We start from the raw sequence: 22,306 nt of genomic DNA on the forward strand, positions 1-22,306 counted from the left end.
AGTGGGTTACCATGATCTTCACTTTAGAATTAATTATACATTAATGCATTACTCACATTATTATGAATCTGTTTAAAATAGCTCTTAGTAGTCCTATGGGATGTAGTAGTTACTGATAAGCTAATAGTGAACTACCTCATTCAACTGAGTGCTATTACTTGCTAATTTAGCTTCTTGTTAATAGTAGTTACTAGAATGTAAATATTGCGTTGCTCATTTGTTCCTGTGTAGTTATTCATTAATGGTGGAATAATATTATACTTTGTGTTAGTAGCTTGTAGTGTAGCAAGGTACTTTTTATAATAGTACCTTGACTGAGGTTTAAAGGTGAAGCATGTAAGCTAGCATCACCATTTGCAATTGGAAAATGTTTTCAAAAAGGTTCCCTGTAAACAAAAAGCCTCGCCACAAAACGCACACCATTAGTTGAGCCAATGTTGCTACGCTGGGCTGGTTGGGATAACCAAAAAACAAAGTTATGTTTTGAATGTTCTGAGACATTTACACCACCTCTACCAACAAATGGCTTACTTAAAGGTATCTCTATCTAAGGTGTGATAGAAAATATTTTAGCATTGACACCTTCAACAACTTTAGCTTCACTTTTACTTTGGCAAGCTAGAATTTCAACACCACTGGCAAATGTACCACGAGAGATTCCAAGAGCAAACAGAAATATTTCTGTAATATCCCAGGAGTGAGAGTGCATGTTTTGCAAGAGACATCAATGCTCACCTTGAATAGAGACAACGGGGTGCTCTAGCCGGGTACACTCCGGCCTTGTGTGGAGTGCTGGGGTAGGAGAGGGCTCTGTGGGGAGAGGGGGCCTCTGGGATAGTATAGCAGGAAATGGAAGAGTGATGAAACAGAGGATAAGGCCGGGCACAGCCAGGGAAGCCACGTACCGTGGCAACACTGTCATGTTGACGGAGGCCGACCTCTCCTCTAGCTGCCAAGGCGGGCCTCTGGAATGCACCTGTTGAGAGAGAAGACAAAGATTCATGGTAAATATGCTACTTCTCGAAGTTTATTTCATGCACTTTCTTTAAAGCTGCAGTCCGTAAATTTTGCCTCTGTGTCGCCATCTCTGTTTGAAACCTGCAATTGCAGTTATTTGTGGAGTTATCATCTGTATGTGAGTTGTGCATTGGCATGGCTCCTCAGTGAGGATGAATCTAATGTTTCGAGGAGTATGTGCGGCTTTGCTGCCAGACACCCCATCCGTGTGGATACTGTACTTCAGAATCACAGATTCTACGTCTTGGAGTACAACCTAAATAAGAATTTTCACTGGAAAATGTAATCTGAACAAGTAAGTAACATGTCTGCCACTTTTGGGAACAAAGCATTACAGTAAATCGCCCTATACCAACGGTGATTAAATCTAATGAGCGCTCATATAACATCCATCAAACCGCGCAAATTATTATTATTGTTATACTTTGTTCTCAAATTGTTAATGTTAACAGATTTAGCATTGCGTGACTACGTGTATTTAGTGTGTAGTAGCTTTACCTGCAGATTTCAATTTCCGGACAGTCTAATATTTTGCTTTTGACTACGGGTGAATCTCCAGTTGTCACTGATGATGTCATTTGGGCCTTTCTGGATTACAATCCGCCATCAAAATGATACGTTTAATTACTCCAGCTGCTGTGAGTAAAGGATATAAATGATCCGCTAACATGCAGTATACACGCTCCTCACGTGCGTTACTAATACTTACCAGACTCTTTCTTTATGTATACAATCGTGACGTAATGACGCAAAGACATGCATGAATTTCCTGCAGAAATCCACCAGTACCACTCAAATTATAACACATTATTACAAGCTAACCGTTGTGAATAAGGCTAACGTAAGGAGATTTTGAATACTGGCTTGTTGTGTACTTGCTCAAAAAAACAAAAAAAAGTTACGGACTGCAGCTTTAAAGTCTTCATTTTATGCAGTTCACACACACGCCTTTACTATCAGGGGAGTCAAGTAGTTTGGCAATATTTCACTTCTTTACGATTGCGTCAAAGTTTTGTTGACTTTGAGAAAAAGATATTGAGGGAGAGAGCTAGGGGGAAAGAAAATGTATTTGAATGTGTATGAGCAGAAAGTGGTAAAGGACTCATATTCATGAAAATTAAAACTCATTTAAATTTGTTTCGAAATAAAAGCATTCACTATTTAGACCAATATGGGTGTTTTCCCTAAGTACTGATATCTATGGTGTGATGGTTGATATAATGTGATATGTTACAATAAATTATGACACTAGAAACGCCAAGGTCAAGGGTTACATCCATTTTTTCCCCCAGCACATCAAGGTCATTTATAGAAAGTGGACCTCAAAAATCCTTATCCAGAATTCTACAAGGTACCTTCATCACAAGAAGCAACTAATATGCCAGCTGGTAATTAATTATATGAGTAAGTCAAAAGTTGTGCTGTTCCTGGCTGAGTATTAACACCTGTGACATTGAAAAATCCTTCCAACGGATCCTAACATTTGGAAAGAGTGGCTGAAGTGTATTGTACAAGGTCGCTGATCTTTTCAGTCCAGCCTAAATAGTTTGTGCAGCACAGTTCAGCCCTGAATGTTTTGTGGTTCTGTCACAATATATTGAAGGCTTTGCAATAAGAGACTGTAAATAAAAGACAGGGACAACTACATTGGACCCCACAGCAAACCCTTACAAAAACATCTAGAACTTGAAAAGTAGCCAGGTAGAACTTTCAGCTTCTGGATCACATCAATTACGATAATAATATATGGTCAAAAAATAAAAAATAAATTCACATGCAGAAACTGTTATGGCTGGTAGAGTTGAACTGGGGTAGGAAGCAGAAGTGGTGGGTGTTGTTAAAAGTTTCTGGCAGTAAGTGGTAGCCCAGCTTGATCAGCATAAAACCCCTTAAGTGTTGAGGCACTTCCGTCTCCATCATATGCGGAGGAGTTTTAATATCACACCTGATCTTATTAGAGGTGAGGCATGACATCTCCATCTCTATTCAGAACAGCCCCAGTGCAGTCATATAATCTCAATCACTGCGCTCTCTGCGAGCAGCTGCCCGTCAATCTCCTCGCAAACGTTATATGCCAAATGCTCAAATCACAATGTCTGTCACACTTCAGCGAGCAATCCTATTGACCTAGGAAACAACGCTTTAATTGAACACCCACATTGCCCATAGCTGGAATCTAGTATTCTTAAGGAACCCATTAGCAAAAATAAGCCCAATTTTCCTTACATGGTCACAAATTCAGAAGAGAAGAAAAGGGAATTTAAACTATATCCATGTATTTCACAACTAATATAATATCTGACTTTGAGCTGCTCCCATTAGAGGTCGCCACAGCAGATCATCTGCATAGTGTATTTGACTTGACATGTTATAAATAAAATAAAATAATAAAATGTGATTTAAATCTATATTTTATATTTAAATATTTGCCTTTCATATGTCGATTGTAAAATGTTTTATTTGACCTTCACAGCAACTATTGAATGGCTGAAAGGTGCTTTGTAGTTACAGCACCTCCAAGCAGGGGCTAACCAGCAAAACATTGACCCCTATTAAAACTTTCTGGTTAAACTAGTTAAGAAGCCTTTTAGAGACATCAGCACACCAGAATTCTATACTGTGGACAAATGCTGTTAAAAGTTGTGCACCTCCGACGTTAATGCTATTTCAGTGTAGACATGATATATGGAGCTTATAGCCACAGAGAAGCCAGCAGCATATCACCATCTTTCATGCAGGGCCAAACTTAATCTTGTGGCACGTAATATTATTTGAGTGTTTTAAAAACAAGAGTGAATTCATGCAATGCACCAGGAGCTAATTTACAGTTTTACCATTGGATGAGGCAATCAATAACAAATTATTAGCTTGGTTATGTTGCAAATTACCATGATGCCTTCTCAATTATCCCTCTCGCAACAGCGAGTAACTAATTAGGCAAATGAAAATGGCAACAGGCTTGCTATACAGTCAACCGTCTGCATGAGACATGGCTATTCACAAAACTAACCATCTCTAGATTTAAAACGATCACAACAGAGTGGACAACATTTTTGTTGACTTCTCAAGCTGGATTAAAAAACGAAAATGTTAGCAGAGTATGTGCAAGTGCAAAGATAATGATGGAGAATGCAAATGCTACAGAAAAACACACATCCTCTTTGCATACTGTATGCACTTGGGTCAAGACTGCTCATTAGAGGTTATGTAATAAAGGATGGCTCGGTGGGTGTATTGGCTCATGTGTAAAAAGCGTTGTAGCCTATTTAGTATGCAGGAAAAATGAAAAACAGGCCAGGATGGGAAAAATTACTACCTTATGCTAATATTTCAAATGCGTATGTACAGAAAAGACAAGGGGTAATATTGTAAATAATCATCCTTGATGAATTTTTCTTGATGTTTTGAAATAGAAGAATTTGATTCACTATGTAGACTAGTGGCAGACCAATGTGGGTGTTTCAGTGATGATTTTTATGTCTATTGAGCAGATATTATGAATAATTCCATTTAATGAGAAATTAACTAAATTAACGTTTCTAAAAAAAAAAAATGCATTAACATTGTGTATACTATTTCCTCAATTCACCAAAAAAAAAAACTTAAAATAGAATTTAATCTAAAAAATATTTACAGATTTATTAGTCTTGCCAATCACAAATATGTACATTCAGAACAGTGTTGGGTGTAACTATAGTTACTAAGTAATTAGTTACTGTAATTGAATTAAAAATAAAGTATGGGATTACTTCTGTAATTTAATTACAGTTACTTCTGATCTAATTGAACTAAATACTGTAGAAAACATTTCTCACATTTGTAATACTTTGGTCAGTTAATAAGAATAACTGATGTAGTTTTATATTATTTATTTGAATGAATTAAAAGAGCCGTTTCATGTCTTTCCTTGAATCGCTTAACTTGAGGTTGATATAGGATTTAGCAAGTAATTAGTAGTAACTACTAATTTAAGTAACTACTTTACCCAACACTGATTCAGAATAGGTAATATAAAGGGGTAATATCATAAATAATTATCCTTTTTCACGGTTTTTATTTTTATTTACTATGTACAGATGTCTATAGAGCAGATAAATCATAAATAATTTTATTTAAAGAGAGATTTTTTTTAACTAGGATTCAATATATTGTATTAATATTACAAAAAACAAACTAAATTGACAATTATTAAGAATTAACGGTGACACTTTACAAATAAGGTTTGTTAACTTCTACAATACATCTACAGCATCTTAGTTAATGTTAACTTCAGCATGCTTCAGTAAATGCATTTACAAAACTTGTATTTGTTAACATTAGTTTTGCACTTTGAACTAACATGAATAAACAATGAACAACTGTATTTTTTTAAATACAACTAACATTAACAAAGATTAACAAATATATTAACAAATGTGTTGCTCATGGTTAGTTCAAAAATATTTTCATACGAAGGCCTGTTTGGGCTGATATGCGTTAGTGTTTTTAAGATGTAGCCCTGTCTTCCAATAAAGGCTTTTTTAAAGATGTGAGTGCCTGGACGTGGATTTTCTTGCTCTACAGCAGGATCTACCTACCATTTTTGATACTTTGTTCCCCTTATGGAACCCATAGTTTTGTTTGTGAGTACCAGTTGCCTCTGGTTGAGATCATTTATCTGATTTTGATATTTTCATACATCTTGGTCTGGCCAATCACTATATCTATTAACATTTAAAATTCAAACGTTCTCCCCAATTTATGGAAATTAAACTGGGAAAAAATGGTTGTTTAAACGTGCTCAGGGTTTGACGTGACATCAATGATGCCTATTTATGTCATTCAGTGAGTTAATAAAGAATTATGGAATATTTCTAAATACCAGATTGAAAAGAAAGCAATAAAATACACACTTCCTACGATTCCATTATCATAAATAAGAAAAAGTGCATTCTGATTTAAACAGAATCCGCAATTTTCAGGAATGCTAGAGCAATGCCAATTTATGAAGAGGAGGTTGTGTACACACTTCTGGTTTGCGATCTGAAATTTGTAGTTGGGCATATGCGCTTTACTCAGCTGGTTTCTGCTGATGTTGAAGTGCTGCTGTGATGAGAAAGAGGTCAGTCTGAACCAGCTGCATTAAGCCCAAGAGACGAGTTTAGGAGAAAAAAAAAATCAACACATAAAAAGCAAATTTACACAAGCAACAAGCACATGTAAGGTTCAAAAGCAGTTGTTAACAACTTGCATCCCAACAGTGATTCAACAGCTGTTAGCTAATTAGTCCCAATGCCAAATAGCGAAGGCGTTAAGGATCTACACAGAAGTGCCCATGCACAAGCACCACCCACACTAACAAATTAAGGCTCAAAACAGCTGGTGGCACTTCTAAACTGGCCTTGGAGAGTGGGTCGAGCTGGCAGTGCTTCTGAATGCGGCGTGCTTACCAAAGTGGTAGAAGAAAGATCAAGCCAAAGAAAGCACTCAAGACTCCTTCCCTCTGGGATACTTGCAAAATGGCCCATTGAACTTTATGGCTGTCAAGCTATTTTAGAGAGCGTGAGAAAATAAAATTCCCATCTGGGACACTTTCTAGTTTCACAGGAGTAGTGGACAGTCTGAGTGGACGGTCAATTATCCACGGGCCATGTGCACTTGGCTTAAGGAACTTCCCTTGATTAGACTAACGAATGCACACGCAGTGCTTCTGTCAATAGCACCCAGATCTGCCAGGATAACATGCGCCCAGCAGGCAACCCAAGCCCTAGAATATTTCCATGGAAACAGACCCAACTAATGAAGAAGTCGTTAATGCCGCCGGAAAATTGCGAATGACTGCACAGGTCTGTTTGCCACCTTACAGGCAAGACAGGTCCCCTGAGAGACAAGAGAGCAGGTATAGCCAAAGAGCAAACACGATCTCTCTTAATGAGCTCCACTTCTTCATTTAACACCTCATCAAATGACAGTGATGCCAGACGGGGGCATCAAGATCTGTCAGCGAGTAGGAATTGCACTGAGCCTGGTGCTTGAATGTGAGCAGATTGTAAGATGTCAACAGCAGTTTCTCATATGTACCTCCAGGGCTGTCCATCTGACAGTAAGATGAACAACAGAACATAATCAGCTTCAAGCACACCGGGTAGTAACACTGAGCTTTTTGCCCCAGGCCAATCCTATAAAAATCCTCATTAACACCATATTGTCAAAAACGCTTGCAGGAGTATATTAGGAGTTTCAGGTGTGATGACATAACACACCTGTGAAAATAAAAATATAACAGTTTTCAACATTGATGGTAATAATAATAATAAAAATAATAAAAATTGTTTCTTGAGCACCAAATCAGCATATCAGAATGATTTCTAATGGGTCATGTGACACTGATCCTGCCGCCTTAAACATTTCAAATGATTGTTTTAGGCTGCATTAACTGGGTCTGCCGGAACCGGGACCACTTCCCATAACACCCGATGTACTCGTTACATCATAAAAAGAATGGCATACGCTAATGTTAGTCTCTCTGTTTATCCCGAGGTTTACTGTAGCCAGCCGGATCCGGGCTGTATCCAGATCAGATGATGGACCTGCGCTAGACCCGACCAACGCAGCCCTAAAGTGCCTGCAGGGACCGTTTCAACTAGACTCTCCCCTGTGACGGCCTCATCGACACGGCATCCTCGACAAACCCGTCTCCGGCTGACTCCGATCGGATGACTCCGATCTTCAATCAGATGGAACTGGACAAATATTCTGAATATTCCCATCTAATATGACTTCTGACTTGTAGTGTTGCCTGAATCATAAATCATACACTGTTTGTTTGTTGGCCAGAGGAGAACTGGCACCCCGACTGAGCCTGGTTTCTCCCAAGGTTTTTTTCTCCATTATGTCACCTGATGGAGTTTGGGTTCCTTGCCACCGTCGCCTTTGGCTTTTGGCTTGCTCAGTTTGGAACACTAAATATTCAACTATATTACTGATCCGCCCGCATTGACACTATATGATAATTGAAATGAGCTGGATGACATCACTGTTTTCTCTAGAGCGGCTGTACAGCCTGAATCTAATTCTATTGCATTATTTTCCTGTTTAACACCGTGAAGCTGCTTTGAAACAATCGGCATTGTAAAAAGCGATATATAAATAAAGGTAACTTGACTTGACTTGACACTGAAGACTGGAGTAATGACAGTTGTAATTACAATTTAAAATAAATTAAAATAATACACAGTTATATACAAATGTGTGTGTGTGGTCCTGGTAAACACTACATTATGGGGACAAAATGTCCCCACAAAAATGGCAATATCCGAAATCCTTTTCCTTGTGGGGACAAGTGTTTTTTTGAAAATGTTAAAATGCAGGACATTTTCTATGATGGGTAGGTTTAGGGGTAGGGTTAGTGTAAGGAAATCGAATATACAGTTTGTACAGTATAAAATGGAAAGTTCCCATAAAACATGAAAACACAACGTGTGTGTGTGTGTGTATATAGCTGAATTCATTGTCATATCCACTCATAAAACATATAACAAAATGGATATTTCTCTTATGTGGAAGACTACAGATTGAAATATAAATGTTAGTTGCATCACACAAAACACGGTTTGTGGATTACTTATTATTTATCATGTATTTTTATGTAAACTACTGAATTGTATATAATGGATCTTGCTGGTACTGTTGTGTTTTCTAAGAACCATTCCCACTATTCCCTCCTTGTACACTAACAAATAATTGGATGACATCGGTCTATGACAGAAAGAATGGAAAATAAAACTGGAAACAAGACTTTAAAACATGTCAAATCACTGTGATGCAACAAGTCTCCAAGCAGGGCAGTAAAAAGGACATTGACTAGTGAAATCCAGCGTTCCCTTCCACTGGTCCCAAATAAAAAAAAGATTAGGTTTGTGAATCACTTTCTTTCCACTTTTCCTCCTGTCAGCACAAAGCTTCTATTGCACCACATTTTGGCCTGTGAGCAGGTCATAAGCTTGGTTAGTTGGGTCATATACTTCCAAAAATGTATCCAAGTACATATCGATCCTTCCAAAAGTCAAACTTAAAAGGATAGTCTTCCACATTACACAGGCTGTTGGGCTGCCAACTGTGTTGATCTCTTCGGCTATATGTCATATGGCTTTGGCAGCAGTAAACTGTCAACCACTGTGCTCAGACCTCTCCTCACAGCATGGGGCGCTCCATAACCTAATCATATTCTACACTTCTTAATTTGAAACTCAATAAAAAAATTACAAAAATGGGATATTGCCCACATTTAAAATGCAATGCACGTGATGAAACATATAGTTCTGACTCTAAATTCGAACTGGATAAGCCACATTCAAAGCCATTGTAAAATGTGCACACATATCGATTTAAACTAATTAATTGCATTAAACTAAGTAATTGATTGCAGAAACCAGATAGCGTGACATTATGCTTTAATGCTAGCCAAAGGACTTAGGGAAACATTAGCAAAGCTACAGTACTTCAGAAAAATGCTAAAAACATGAAATATTAATTGCAGATATATGTGTTATTTTTGACACCCCTAAACATAATTAATTACATGAACCATTATATAATTTGATTACATTTGTCACATCAGCCGAATTCTACATTGATCCGTCAAGTTGCGACATTGCTTAGTAATTTTAAACCACTATAAAACTATGCCTTAAGGAACTCACACACAGCAAGATAATCGGCCTGATTTTGGGCTTAATTCTCCCCTTCTAACAATCCTATCTAAAGTCACGATTATCTTGATGGTTCTATAGATTATTTTATCAGATATTTCTGTGATGCGATTTGTGCTAAGTGACATACTAAAATGTGACGAGATTACTCAAGGGTTAAATTAGCATAGAATATGTCACCACTACATTGTTTTTTTTTTTGTTTTTTTGCTTTTTTTATCTAAATAAAAACCAGTTCAGTTGGATAACGGTCGCTTCAATTGTAAACTTTTGTAAACGTCTGCTCTGCTCATCCCAACACAGTGCAGCAGGAATCACAGCTCACAGATCATGTGACAAAAGTAAGGTGAGATGACTGACAAAACCATGGCGGAGGATTTGTTGCGCAACAGAGCCTAAGCGTCTGATAAATGCACTGTAAACTCGACTAAGTTGAGCTAACTCAAAAATGTTTAGGTAATCAGTTACATCAAATTGCTTGAGTAATGATGTTCCCAATTTTAAGTAAGCAGAACTGTCAAGTTTTGAGTTTGTGGTACTCATGCATGTTAATTGCTCCTGACTTTAAGTACGGAGTTAGCTAACTCATACATTTTGCAATTAAGCAATTAAGATAAAATATTTAGTTAATTAACTTTTTTATTTTGAGTTCTTCCAAATCAAATGAGTTACTTACTTCACTGCAAACCCTAATAAGTTGTCAGAACTTAAAAAAGTTGAATGAGATTTTATAAGTCAAGAAACTCAATTTAAGATTTTTATTTTTTACTTGAACTTGAAATATTTGAGTACACTAATTTATACATTTAACTTATCTCAACATAAATATTTTGCTAGCTATAACAAACTAATTCCAACCATTCCAACTTGCTAATTTGCTAACATGTTACCAATAGCATGGTATAGCGCTTACTGAAGGAGTACAGCAACTTAAAACACTCAAAACTTACCTGCTCTCAAACCAAGCAGAGTACGCCACTTGTCACCATGATGGTAATTCTCCAAAAACCCACATTAACAGAACCTCTTCTAAATTAGCATAACAAAACATTAATCACTAGTAACCATTAATCTTGCACAAAAAAAACATTATATAACACTTAATTTTAGCATTTACTCTCTCTTTTAAGCCGCCGCTCCCTACACGTGCAATTGCGAATTCAAAAGTGAAAGTAAAACGCGTGCGCAACTGTGTCGTTGTAACAACCTCTTAGCTCTGGTCTCTGTTTGCACTTTGAATACTGAAAGAGTACTTTGATTACGGTTGCACTAATTGTTTGTGTTATTTATTTATTGTATTAATACTGTTTTTATTTCTATGTTCAATTTGTGGAAAGGAGTTCAATTAGGAGGTCACACAGTCTCAATCAGAAGATCTGGAAGCTCATAATTCATGTACAGTAAGGTCTAAAGAGACTTGTGCAGAACAGAAGCCAGTCAGTTGAGTTTGTGGCAAAACCTTTTACAGTGCTTGTATATTGTTGTCTTTCAATGCATTTGATAATTCATACTCAGAAAGTAGAACTATTTTTCCAGTCATGAATTTTGTCATTGAGGATTTCTTAAAAATACTGTGCAAAAATCTTGTCTCGTGAACCCAATCTCGTGTCTCGTATTGTGAGCTTAGTGTCTCGTCACACCACCAGTTAAAAGTAATTGAATCTGCTCAGATTGTCGGGCCGCACCATTCTCAAATCGTAAATATTCAACATCAGAAATCCTGTTTTTAGGTGGAACCCCCGAGGACAAACGTGTATGCACTCTGTAAATTGTCACGTGGAACAAAACAACTTCATCCAAACCTATTTCTTTTTTCTACACAAATTTTGAAAATAAGATTTAAAAAATTGTTTAGTGTGGGCCAGCCTTCAGTGCTGCCCACGACTGCCTAGCAACTTCAAATCGATGTGTTTACAACAGATTGGCTATGTATCCAAGGGAATATGTTTACTCCAGCAATATCTGCTTGTCCAGGCAAAGTTGATTACCACTTATGCTATTCTCCAGGTTTAGTGTCTTGCGTGCACTCATAAGTCCTCATAAATACTAAATGTATGAGAAATCAGTCATTTAGGTGGCGCATTATGCAGAGGTTACCTTGTCATTAGCTCAGACCCTGCAGGAATGCTGATGAGGGCCAGTAGAGCACAAAGCGATTTAGGCACCCACCAGCTCAGATCCTGGGAGGTCTGATTTGCAGCGGAGGGTTAAGAAACACCTGTTTCTCAATTAGAATAAATATACAAAAGGAGATCCGCAACGTAAATGACACACTGTCAGCTCATTGCCTCCAAATTAAATGAGTTTCTGGGAAAACAAATACAATTGTAAGTGTTTCGCACTTGTCATTTTCACTTTACATCATTTTTAAGATCCAATTGAAGAGAAATGGAAAACAAATGAAAACACATTTACACTCTAACTGCTTAATATGTTTGTCGTAAAAGTGTTAAATAAAATTGTTGGTAACACCTTGCAATAAGGTTTCATTTGTTAACTAACAATGATCAATACTTCTATGGCGTTTCATAAGTAAGGGATGATGTACATCCAGCCGGCTGCTATCGCAGAATAAACCCCAACAGGGTGATCAGGACACGAAGTGGAAGGGTCTTGCATCAACCTGAAGGGGTTTATTCTGCAATAACAACCGGCTGGATGTACATTATTACCCCGCATAGTTCACGGCTACTTGCCACATAAGTAAATAATTAGACATGAAATATTGATCTGAGTCTAAATATTTTATTAGCTCTTTAAACGCAAAGCTTTCGCGGAGAGAGAGCAGTTGCTTGCAAGTTCAAACTAGACAGGATACGGTACAGTCATACCACTTATAGGGTGGCCATACGTCCAGATTTTAAGCTCTCTGTCTGCGCAGCCTCAAGCTGGACACTCATTTGTCCTCCTTTTTGGAGTTGTGCTGAATTGGCCTATAAAAACCCGCTCTATCTTTATTGGGATGCAGCAAGCATAGCGTATAATGCCGGACGATCTCTGGTCAAACAAATGATTGGCTGAAAGTGGTGTCAAATAAATATCTGATATATCATTGGTTAAAAACGTAAACAAGCCTCCACGATGTGCTGGCTACGTCATATCACAACGTTAACATGCCTCAATGTCAGACATTCAGACCTCATTTAATCCAGAATGGACAAAAGAGCACAAATTTATATCAAAAAGCACACTGTGTCGCTGTGAAGTGGACGTTAGTAGTCAAGAGAAAGCCGCCATTGACCGACATGCCAGCACGGAAGGAAGGCTACGTCTTTCCTTAGGTCATTTTTTCGAGAAGCAACATCACCTCAGGATGACAAAATCTCAGCTGCAGAGCTTTGTAAAGTCTATCAGAATCATGCAGTCAAGCATCACCAGTCATACAGAAATACATAAATAACCAAATAATCTGGCACAGTGCCAGAAAACATTACATTTCTGTAAATAACAGAAATACATAAACAAATAATGAATGTGAAAAATAAATAAATAAATACACATTTCAGTTCTTAACAAAACTTCTGAACTTCTTTGTTAACAACTGAAATGTGCACTTTGCAAGACAGGTTCATCTCAGTGGTCAGTTTTAAAAACAGACATCACAATGTCTTGAATAAATACAAATACTGTGCACAAACACCTTTTTGCCTCTTCTGTTTCACATGGATCAACATCAAGATATATCATAGATCAAATTGTCTGGCAATGAATAGAGTAGGCTATTTCAGAATCACTGTATCATGATACCATCCATATGATGGACAAAATTGCGAGTACACCAGAGTCCTATGCAATTATTCTTGCCTCACTAAATTCCGCAAAGTGTCCTCCTTTTTGGTGTTAAGGAAATGGCCACCCTACCACTTATTACACAGTATTTCACCACATAAATAATTATGGGGATAAGAGATATTGATTTGAGATGAAACTGTTTTAAAAACCTACCTGTTTGTTATCTTCTAATACATTGCAGTGTACAAAACAATCGTCGCAAAATGCCAGCAGCTGCGTTTGAATGAAACAAGAGAGAGCGATATCGGATGACAACTGTACACAAAATATTGATTTGAGTTTTAATAGTTTGTTAGGTCACCAAAAGCAAAACTTCCACGAGGAAAAATCGTTCCTAGCAAGCATAAAGTGCCGACTTCCCTGGCAGATACCGGCCGGATGTGCCTGTGCTATCAGTTTTTACTGGTTGTTATGCTACCTTCACGTGCTATCGGAATTATCGTAAATGCGAGTTTCCTAGGTAAAAATTCCCTCTGATGTCATGTTTACCACTGGGAAGTTCGGAAATAATTTTGATACCCAAATTCCTGAGATGGGTGTGCCATAAACTTTAAACATGGTGACGGGGGGAACTATCTGCTGTGGCAGGTGTGATTTTATTCGTTTTTCCCCAAAAACAGCTAGGTCGTCTTGTCTTGACATTAATGTAGTGCATATTTACATGTACGAGTAATCGTTTGAAGCGTATTGTATGTTTGATACACGGCGAAAATAGCCTTTGCATTGACTGAAATTACAGAATCGGCAGAAAGCGGAATGTTTATATGGTTGTCAGTGCATGGGACACTACATAGGCCTATGATGTTGGTTTTAATAAGATTTGCCCTATACATAGGCAAGAATAAACCTAGTGTCCTCCGTGATTCTTGTTCATTTCAACAACAAAGCACTTGAATGGCGGCATTATCGGGGGACAACATACCACTGGATGGCACGATTGACCAATCAGAATGAAGTATTCCACAGAGCAGTGTAGTGGAGAGCGGGGCACAACCTAACGCTTTTTGACTTTCTCGGTTTGTGTAAATCCACTTGGGGTTCAGAGTATTTTTTTTTTCCCACATTAAATTGCACACATGTCTATTACAATTATGTGGTTTTGTTTCATTAATACAGTGTATACTTTTTTCTTGATTTACCCCGAAAGAATGGAAGTGAACTGTGACAACATGCCCCATAGGTAACATGTGGTGGGGCACAATGTAACATGACCAAATAACAGCATAAAATGTTACCTGATATAATCAAAAAAATATACAAGACAAACTAAAATATTTGGTCAACAAAATACAATTATTAACTTTTTAAAATAAAATAATGGCAGTTTTTAATCATCCAAAAATATAAGCATTTTTGAGTTTGACTACAAATACATCGCTAAATACAGCTATACAGCATAGTTCAAAACATAATAATAATTAATAATTTCTGAACATTAACTGTCAGTCATTATTCACCCTTTTCTCATGGTTTCTCAAAATAATTAATAAAAGTTAAGAATATAATGGCATATTTCTAATAGGGGCTCATTGTAACGCAGTGTTACAACACACCCCACCTGCACAACTGGGATTTAAATTGCGGCTCGTGTCTTCTGCTGGTTAGATCAGCATTAAAGAACGATCTCAACTGTTAAATAACAGATATAAGATTAAAATAATATCGGATTTGTCTTATTTTAAATAAACACAAAAAACAGAGATGAAAACTAAACTTAAGTAAGAAATTTACTTTTGCTATGGTTAAATAAATGTTCAGTAATATCTTCCAGAGATTTTTTAATTTTGGCGCTATTTTTTCTCTAAATAATGTTGATATGGCAACTATTAAATACACTAAGTTTCGTCATTCTGGCATGTGTGGAAAGGGTTAAAACATGCGTGTTACAACTAACCCACGTTAGGTTGTGCCCCGCGCTCCCCTACTAATCTTTATTAATGTAAATTTCAACATTTAATAATAAAAAAAAATTTCATGAAAATTTGTATCATGAATAAACAATGAACAATTGTATTTTTATTAACTAATATTAACAAAGATTGTTACATGCTGTAAAACACATATTGCTCATTGTTAGTTCATGTTAACAAATGCATTATTAGCCAATTTTAACATTTTAAGTGATGCCAAATCTTCAGGATTCAAATTAGTCAAAATCACATTTCTAAAAAGGCTAATCATCAGCTCAGCTCCAAAAATTACAGCTCGGCTCACCCTGTTCCCCAGATCTAGTCTCAGGTCGGTCAGGGTTACATTAAGCATGTCTAATTCTTCAAAGCCTGAGTCACACCAAATCTCTTTAATGCCTGCACCAGTATGCCCTACCAAGGCCATTAGAAGGACAAAGGGGGCCCTGAAGGCAGGGGAATGGGGGTCTACACGGTTAAATGGAGGAATGACTGAATTCAGAGCGAAATGGAAAAGAGCTTCATAAAGAACCCTTTTGGTATGAGGGTGAGGGGCGGGTCACGGCAATCACAGAGCAAAGTTACTCGTCTCACGCATGAGTGTGCCCGGTAAATCGCCGGGAGGCTGTCCTCCTCGCTAGCCTCACGGACGGCACAAAAAGGATAATCAGACTCAGTCGATAGGCCGATACTTCAGGCGTGTCCAGGAATATATCTGATAACGTATCAAAGCTCCATTCATGGAAAAGGACACATCACAAAGAGTGTTCATGCCTTTGGGGCAGGTTGGCATCTGTAACGATGCAATTTCACACTTATCTGGGATTCTTGTACAAAGAGCGGAGCTACTGTCGAGAGCGTAGGTAGGTGTTTGGAGAGCATATCAGCTTTTTTGACCGAAATCTCTGAGCTTCTACGTGTGTAGGAGTAGTACTTCAGCAACAACAACGCACTAAAGCTTGTTGGCCGCGTGTCAATGTGCGCATGACAAAATTAGGTTGCAACAATGGCAGAACACAGAGTTCGCAACTTTACGTGAGAGCTCCATCCAAGTTCTGGATGTGTTTTTTAACAAGGGTCTTGACCATCCAGCAGAGTGGCTCTTTTCCGTTGTCATGGCTCCAGATATGAAGTCACACACACACACACACGCATACACACAATACACATCATTTGTCACAGCTGTGCGACAGTTCCATTTGGTGAGGGCCAATTGGGCTACTGGTGTCTGGCAGAGTGAGAGCGTAATCTGCACAAGCTGAGGAAAGCAGCGAAGCGACGCTGGTCGTGATCAGCTCAGCCATTTCGACCCTGAAGTGCCTCTTCAAAAGAGCCTGAAAAGAGCAAAACCTCAACAGTCCTCAGCGCACCACAAAATCCATTAAAAGCACAGCTTGATTGCAAGAGCCAGGGTTTAATCTTCAGCTCTGACTGAATGCAAAAAGGTGTTTGAGTTATCGTATCAGTTTGTGACAAACCAGATTAAAGAAAGAGAGACAATGGACTGTGATTCGGCATGGAGAGATGTTGATGAAAAGAAGTACATTAACATTATGTTTGGCAATTACAGGTACAGATCGCCTCCCAAGGGTCTAATCAAGCCTGTTCAGAGGAGGTCTTCTGCATTTGACGTGCATTAGGTTACGAGTGTGATTTAGCACAGTCTGTGGTAACAATCTCTTTAGTTTTCAGACAGAATGCAGGCCAGTAGATCACAGAACCTAATCTAACGCACAGCATTCACCTCGATTTACAAAAGTAGCCACTCCACAGCGGGAAGTTCACCCACATAATCACACTGCGCGGCAGACTAAAAAGAAATCTTTACTCTCAGAGGGTTTGCAAATTAGGACAATTTTTCACCAAACGAGCCACCAAAAACTCTGGTTTCTGATTGACATGCTCTAAAGTTCAGAGTGACCGCTACATGAAAAGTTTCCAGCATCAAGTAATTTGTCTATTCACATCGAAAAACAGAAAAGCTATGTGATGTAAATTTGCAGCTATTCGCAAACACATGATTAAATAGCATATCATAATATTGATATAGCTGGTGCATGATTTTGGACCAATGAGATTTCACTATGGGCTGAGCTGCTTAAAGGTCCTGTTCTTCGTGATTCCATTTTTCAAACTTTAGTTAGTGTGTAATGTTGCTGTTAGAGCATTTATAATACCTGTAAAATTATAAAGCTCAAAGTTCAATGCCAAGCGAGATATTTTATTTAACAGAAGTTCCCTTTCAAAGCCTACAGCGAACGGCTGGTTGGGACTACATCCTGGTATTTCCTGCTTTAATTACGTCAGTAGAGCAGTATGTCGACTAACCTCCGCCCACAAGAAAGCGCGAAAAAGGGGGCGTGGTCTTGTTGCTCCCGCGTGGAGAATAGGAAGTGTTGCGTTCGGTTGCGTTCGGTTGCGTTCGTATAGTTTGTTTGTTGCCATGTCGTCGAGACGCTGTTATTTTCATCCCGGAGTCAAGTCACCTTTGTTTGGCTTTCCCAGGGACGATGTACTTAGAGATCATTGAGCGCATGCATCCCCGTTATGGTGAGAGGCGTGACCTTTCCGGTAACGTGCGCTCTGCGTGCCCTAAGCTGCTGTCGAATCACAACACGGGAACCGCTGGCACAATCAGAACTCGTTACGTGGTTCTGAAGGAGGGACTTCATAGAACAGGGAAATCTTTCAAGCCGTTTTGAGGACAGTGAAAACAGCAGTATACAGATAAGTAAATTGTGTGAAAAATACTGTGTTTTTTTACACGCGAAACATGAACACATGTTATATTGCACACTGTAAACACAATCAAAGCTTCAAAAAAACACGAAAAACGGGACCTTTAACAAAACTGAAATAGAAAACAAGCAAAATGCTATAGTGTTTCTAGTAGGGTTGCAAAGGGGCTGAAAATTTCAGGTACATTTCCAGAAACAGAATCCTGGAAGGTTTCCAAAAACTGACTTTCATTGTATTGGGGGAAAAAAGAGAAAGTAATTAATACAGTTTTGGATTGACATGAGGGTGACAGAATAATCATTTATAAATAAAAAAAATTGCATTACTAACAGAGCTATCATAATAACTGAATGTGTGTAAAAATAAAGAAAATACATAAACCAGGTGTAGAACCTGTACATACCCCCTTATTTGATCTCGGCTTCTTTCGCTTTGGCTACCCACGCTAGAGAACCGTGTGGGTGGTCAAACCCAATCTGAGAAGGCGGCAAAAAGGCCATCCTCCAATCTGAACTTGTGTCGGCCTGTATTATGTCCTCACAGTCTAGCCACGTCCAGCCGTATCGAGTAACGCACCTTTCTCCAATTGCCCACCAGCCTGTAATACTGTATGTGTCTATCACAGATAGCCTGGGGTTACACATCATCTCAACTCTCAGTGCTCACTGACACGATCAGATTGCATGCGGAGCTCACGTCACCTCTTTGTAGTTCAAGGTATGTTATGTTAGATGGTGATTCATTGGTTCAACATTCAATAGGCTGAAAGAGGTCTGGAACTGAACCAATGATTTCAAAGCTTGAGCAATGTGATAGGTGAGATGTCAAGTCGTCTTCCCTCTAACAATCCACTCACATACTATATGGAGTATACATGTGCAACACTGAAAAAAAAGTATTTTTCTTTTGTCTTGTTCTCCAGTAACAACAGCTAAACAAACATAAAACAACAAATGAACAATCTGCCAATAATGTAAGGGGGAAAAAATCAAGATACATTCTCTGAAACAAGTCTTAATATCTTGCATAAGAGCGTTTTAGGATGTTTAGTAAATGTAAATAGAAAACACAACAAAAATACTGATTAGGAAATGACCTTTGACTGGCTGGCATTATGGCTATTAGAGTTGAATGTGAGCTGAATGTGAGATTTTGCTCATGGGCTACCCACCAGGCCACAGCTCTGACAGCTAGCATTTCTAAAACTGTAATAAAAGAAATGAAATAATGAGGAAAAAGGAGAGAGTCAGTGATGCAAGGAAACATAGTTCCTTCTTATACGCACACTGAGACATTAACTCGCTGGGTGGGATGAGGGGGCGGCCTTTCCGTTCCACCACAAAAATTAGCCGTAAAATTTTTGTGACTGTATTCCCCTGGGTGTACTGGAAGTCGTTCAAAAAATCATTTACATAATGCATTAAACGCCTGCAGGAATCTAAAAAGAAACTGCTGTAATTTTCACCTATTTTTAAAGGAACAGTTGACTCAAAAATTCTTTCAAAATTAATTTAACAGTCATTTACTCACCCCAATGACAAAGTTAATTTTTTAAGCATTTCCTGGGCAATGTAATAAAAGTGAATGACAAAAAGCTCCATAAAAGTTGTCTGAAGTCACACAATAAATTTGCAGGAGGAATAGCCTGAAATCTGTAATTAGTCACTAAAACAACTATTTTTATGGTTCTTTTACATTCTTTTTGAAGCTTTATTATTTGTTACATTCGTTACATTTATATAGCACTTTTCTGGGTACTCAAAGCCCTTTATATATATATATCACTTCTCTATCCATCATCGTGTTAAACCCGCCAATAGTGCGCCAGGTGGATAAGCCAGTCTGTGATTGGTTCCCGCAAAAGTGTAACAGAAGCAGTAGAAATGAATGTACAGAGTTGCAGGGCGAAATCAAATCGCCGGCAGATCAGGCTGGGTTTACCCATAGGGAATCTCCTCAACCACCACCAATGTGCAGCATCCACCTGGATGATGTGTTCAGCCATGTTGTGCCAGAACGCCCACCACAGTCCATTTGATTGGTGGAGAGGAGACAGAGTGATGAAGCCAATCAGTATATGGGGATAATTAGGAGGCCATGATGGACAGAAGCCACTGGGAAAATTTTGGCCAGGATACTCCTTAAAAGCTCCTTTTCCCATTCATCGTAATTTCGCGGAAAATAACAACCTTCTATCAAAATCTGTGTTTATAGAAGAAAGTTATACAGGTTAGGATATACATGTGACAATATTTACTTTTTTTGGGAGTGAACAATCTATTTAAGAGCCTGAAGTGAGCTAAAGTACTGGATATTGGAAAGGTGTTGTAAATTACAAAATGATAATAGTGCAGTAGGTCTGTGACCTCCACAGACAGAGTTCAGGGGGCAGAGAAACAGCTGCAGCTTTTTTCCAGAGACAATGAAATGATGGACAGGGATGTGCATCAGCATAAAAGCCAGGGCTGGGACTTCTGATGTGCCTGCACAAAAGTGCCATCCTTTGCTTCACACCGGCATATCTATTAATAAACTGCAACTCCTTAGCAAAGTGACTCAGGTCAAGAGGTCAGAAACTGATGGCTGCGGCACAGAGAGTGAAATGAGACCATCTCACAGCTTAAAGGACAAAACAGAGCTAAAAGATAAAGAGACTAAAGCTTTTAGTGGTCTGTTATAAACCCTGATTAAAGAACAATGTTTATCCTATGCTGCTGCTTTGTTGAAAGGGCCATAAATTTCACACAATCTCTCTGACCCTTTCATGCCTTTGGTTGTTGTAACTTGTTTAAAGTTCATTTAAAGTAGCAAGACCCATTCTGGAGAAACTGAGCCCATTTCTACAGCATCAGTGTTGACAATTTAATCGATTTAACTCAATAGCAACACATGCAACTTGTTAGAAACTAAACAAACCCTGACAGCGACCCTGGGAAATTTAGCTGATAATTAAATTGATTGCAAGTGACATTAAAAGAGATCTAGCTGACTGGGAATTTATATAATATCCATGAAAGTAGAGTACAGTCACACAGCAAGACACAACGGACCTCACAAGTATACAGTATATACAACAAAGATACAACAAAATACATAATATACACACACATTGATCAGGCATAACATTATGACAACCTTTCTAATATTGTGTTGGTCCCCCTTTTAAGCCAAAACAGCCCTGACCCATTGAGGCATGGGCTCCACTAGACCCCTGAAGGTGTGCTGTGGTATCTGGCACCAAGATATTAGCAGCGGATCCTTTTAGTCCTGTAAGTTGCGAGATGGGGCCTCCATTGAACGGACTTGTTTGTTCAGCACATCCCACAGATGCTCAATTGCATTGAGATCTGGGGAATTTGGAGGCCAAGTCAACACCTCAAACTCGTTGTTGTACTCCTCAAACCATTCCTGAACCATTTTTGCTTTGTGGTAGGGCACATTATCCTGCTGAAAGAGGCCACAGCCAGCAGGGAATACCGTTTCCATGAAAGGGTGTACATGGTTTGCAACAGTGCTTAGGTAGGTGGTGCGTGTCAAAGTAACATCCACATGGATGGCAGGACCCAAGGTTTCCCAGCAGAACATTGCCCAAAGCATCACACTGCCTCCACCATGTGGAGGTGCCATGTGTTCCCCAGGTAAGCAACGTACGCACCCGGCCATCCACGTGATGTAAAAGAAAACGTGATTCATTAGACCAGGCCAACTTATTCCATTATTCCGTGGTCCAGTGCTGATGCTCACTGTTGGTGCGTTCACAGTGGACAGGGGTCAGCATGGGCACCCTGACTGGTTTGTGGCTATGTAGCCCCATACATTACAAACTGCGATGCGCTGTACATTCTGACACCTTTCTATCAGAACCAGCATTAACTTCTTTCTATATATACACACACATACAAAATGAACAACTAAATTAATAACAGCTTGCTACAAACTAACTAGGAGTTACTAGTACCTGGTTTTAAATTTACATCTAAAGAAATATTTCACAAGGGACTGGTGAGCTGTACCTTTGTGTCTTTAAAATGATTAACTCGCTTAACCGACAAGATGTGCTTAGTCAATCAGTTTCACCAGAAAAATGCTAGTTGCATTAAAGCTCAGCTTGTAAACATCATGACTAACACCAAACCAGCCTGGGTTTTCATTTAAATGCAA

At 38.6% G+C, this 22,306-nt stretch overlaps 1 protein-coding gene across 3 annotated transcripts in view; it reads right to left on the minus strand.

Moving 5' to 3' along the window:
* The window catches only part of sema5ba (sema domain, seven thrombospondin repeats (type 1 and type 1-like), transmembrane domain (TM) and short cytoplasmic domain, (semaphorin) 5Ba), a 160,742-nt gene that overhangs the window by 91,028 nt on the left and 47,408 nt on the right, over positions 1-22,306 (minus strand). For all 3 annotated transcript variants that reach the window (XR_013816911.1, XM_079821990.1, XM_079821991.1), the window contains exon 3: positions 736-976. Coding sequence is in view for 2 of the 3 variants with exons in the window: in XM_079821990.1 (XP_079678116.1) it covers positions 736-922 (187 nt within the window). In the remaining variant the exon portion in view is untranslated. The remainder of the gene's footprint in view (positions 1-735; positions 977-22,306) is intronic.

This window comes from Gobio gobio (genome assembly GCF_949357685.1).
Source record: "Gobio gobio genome assembly, chromosome: 7".
Taxonomy (NCBI): Eukaryota; Metazoa; Chordata; class Actinopteri; order Cypriniformes; family Gobionidae; genus Gobio; species Gobio gobio.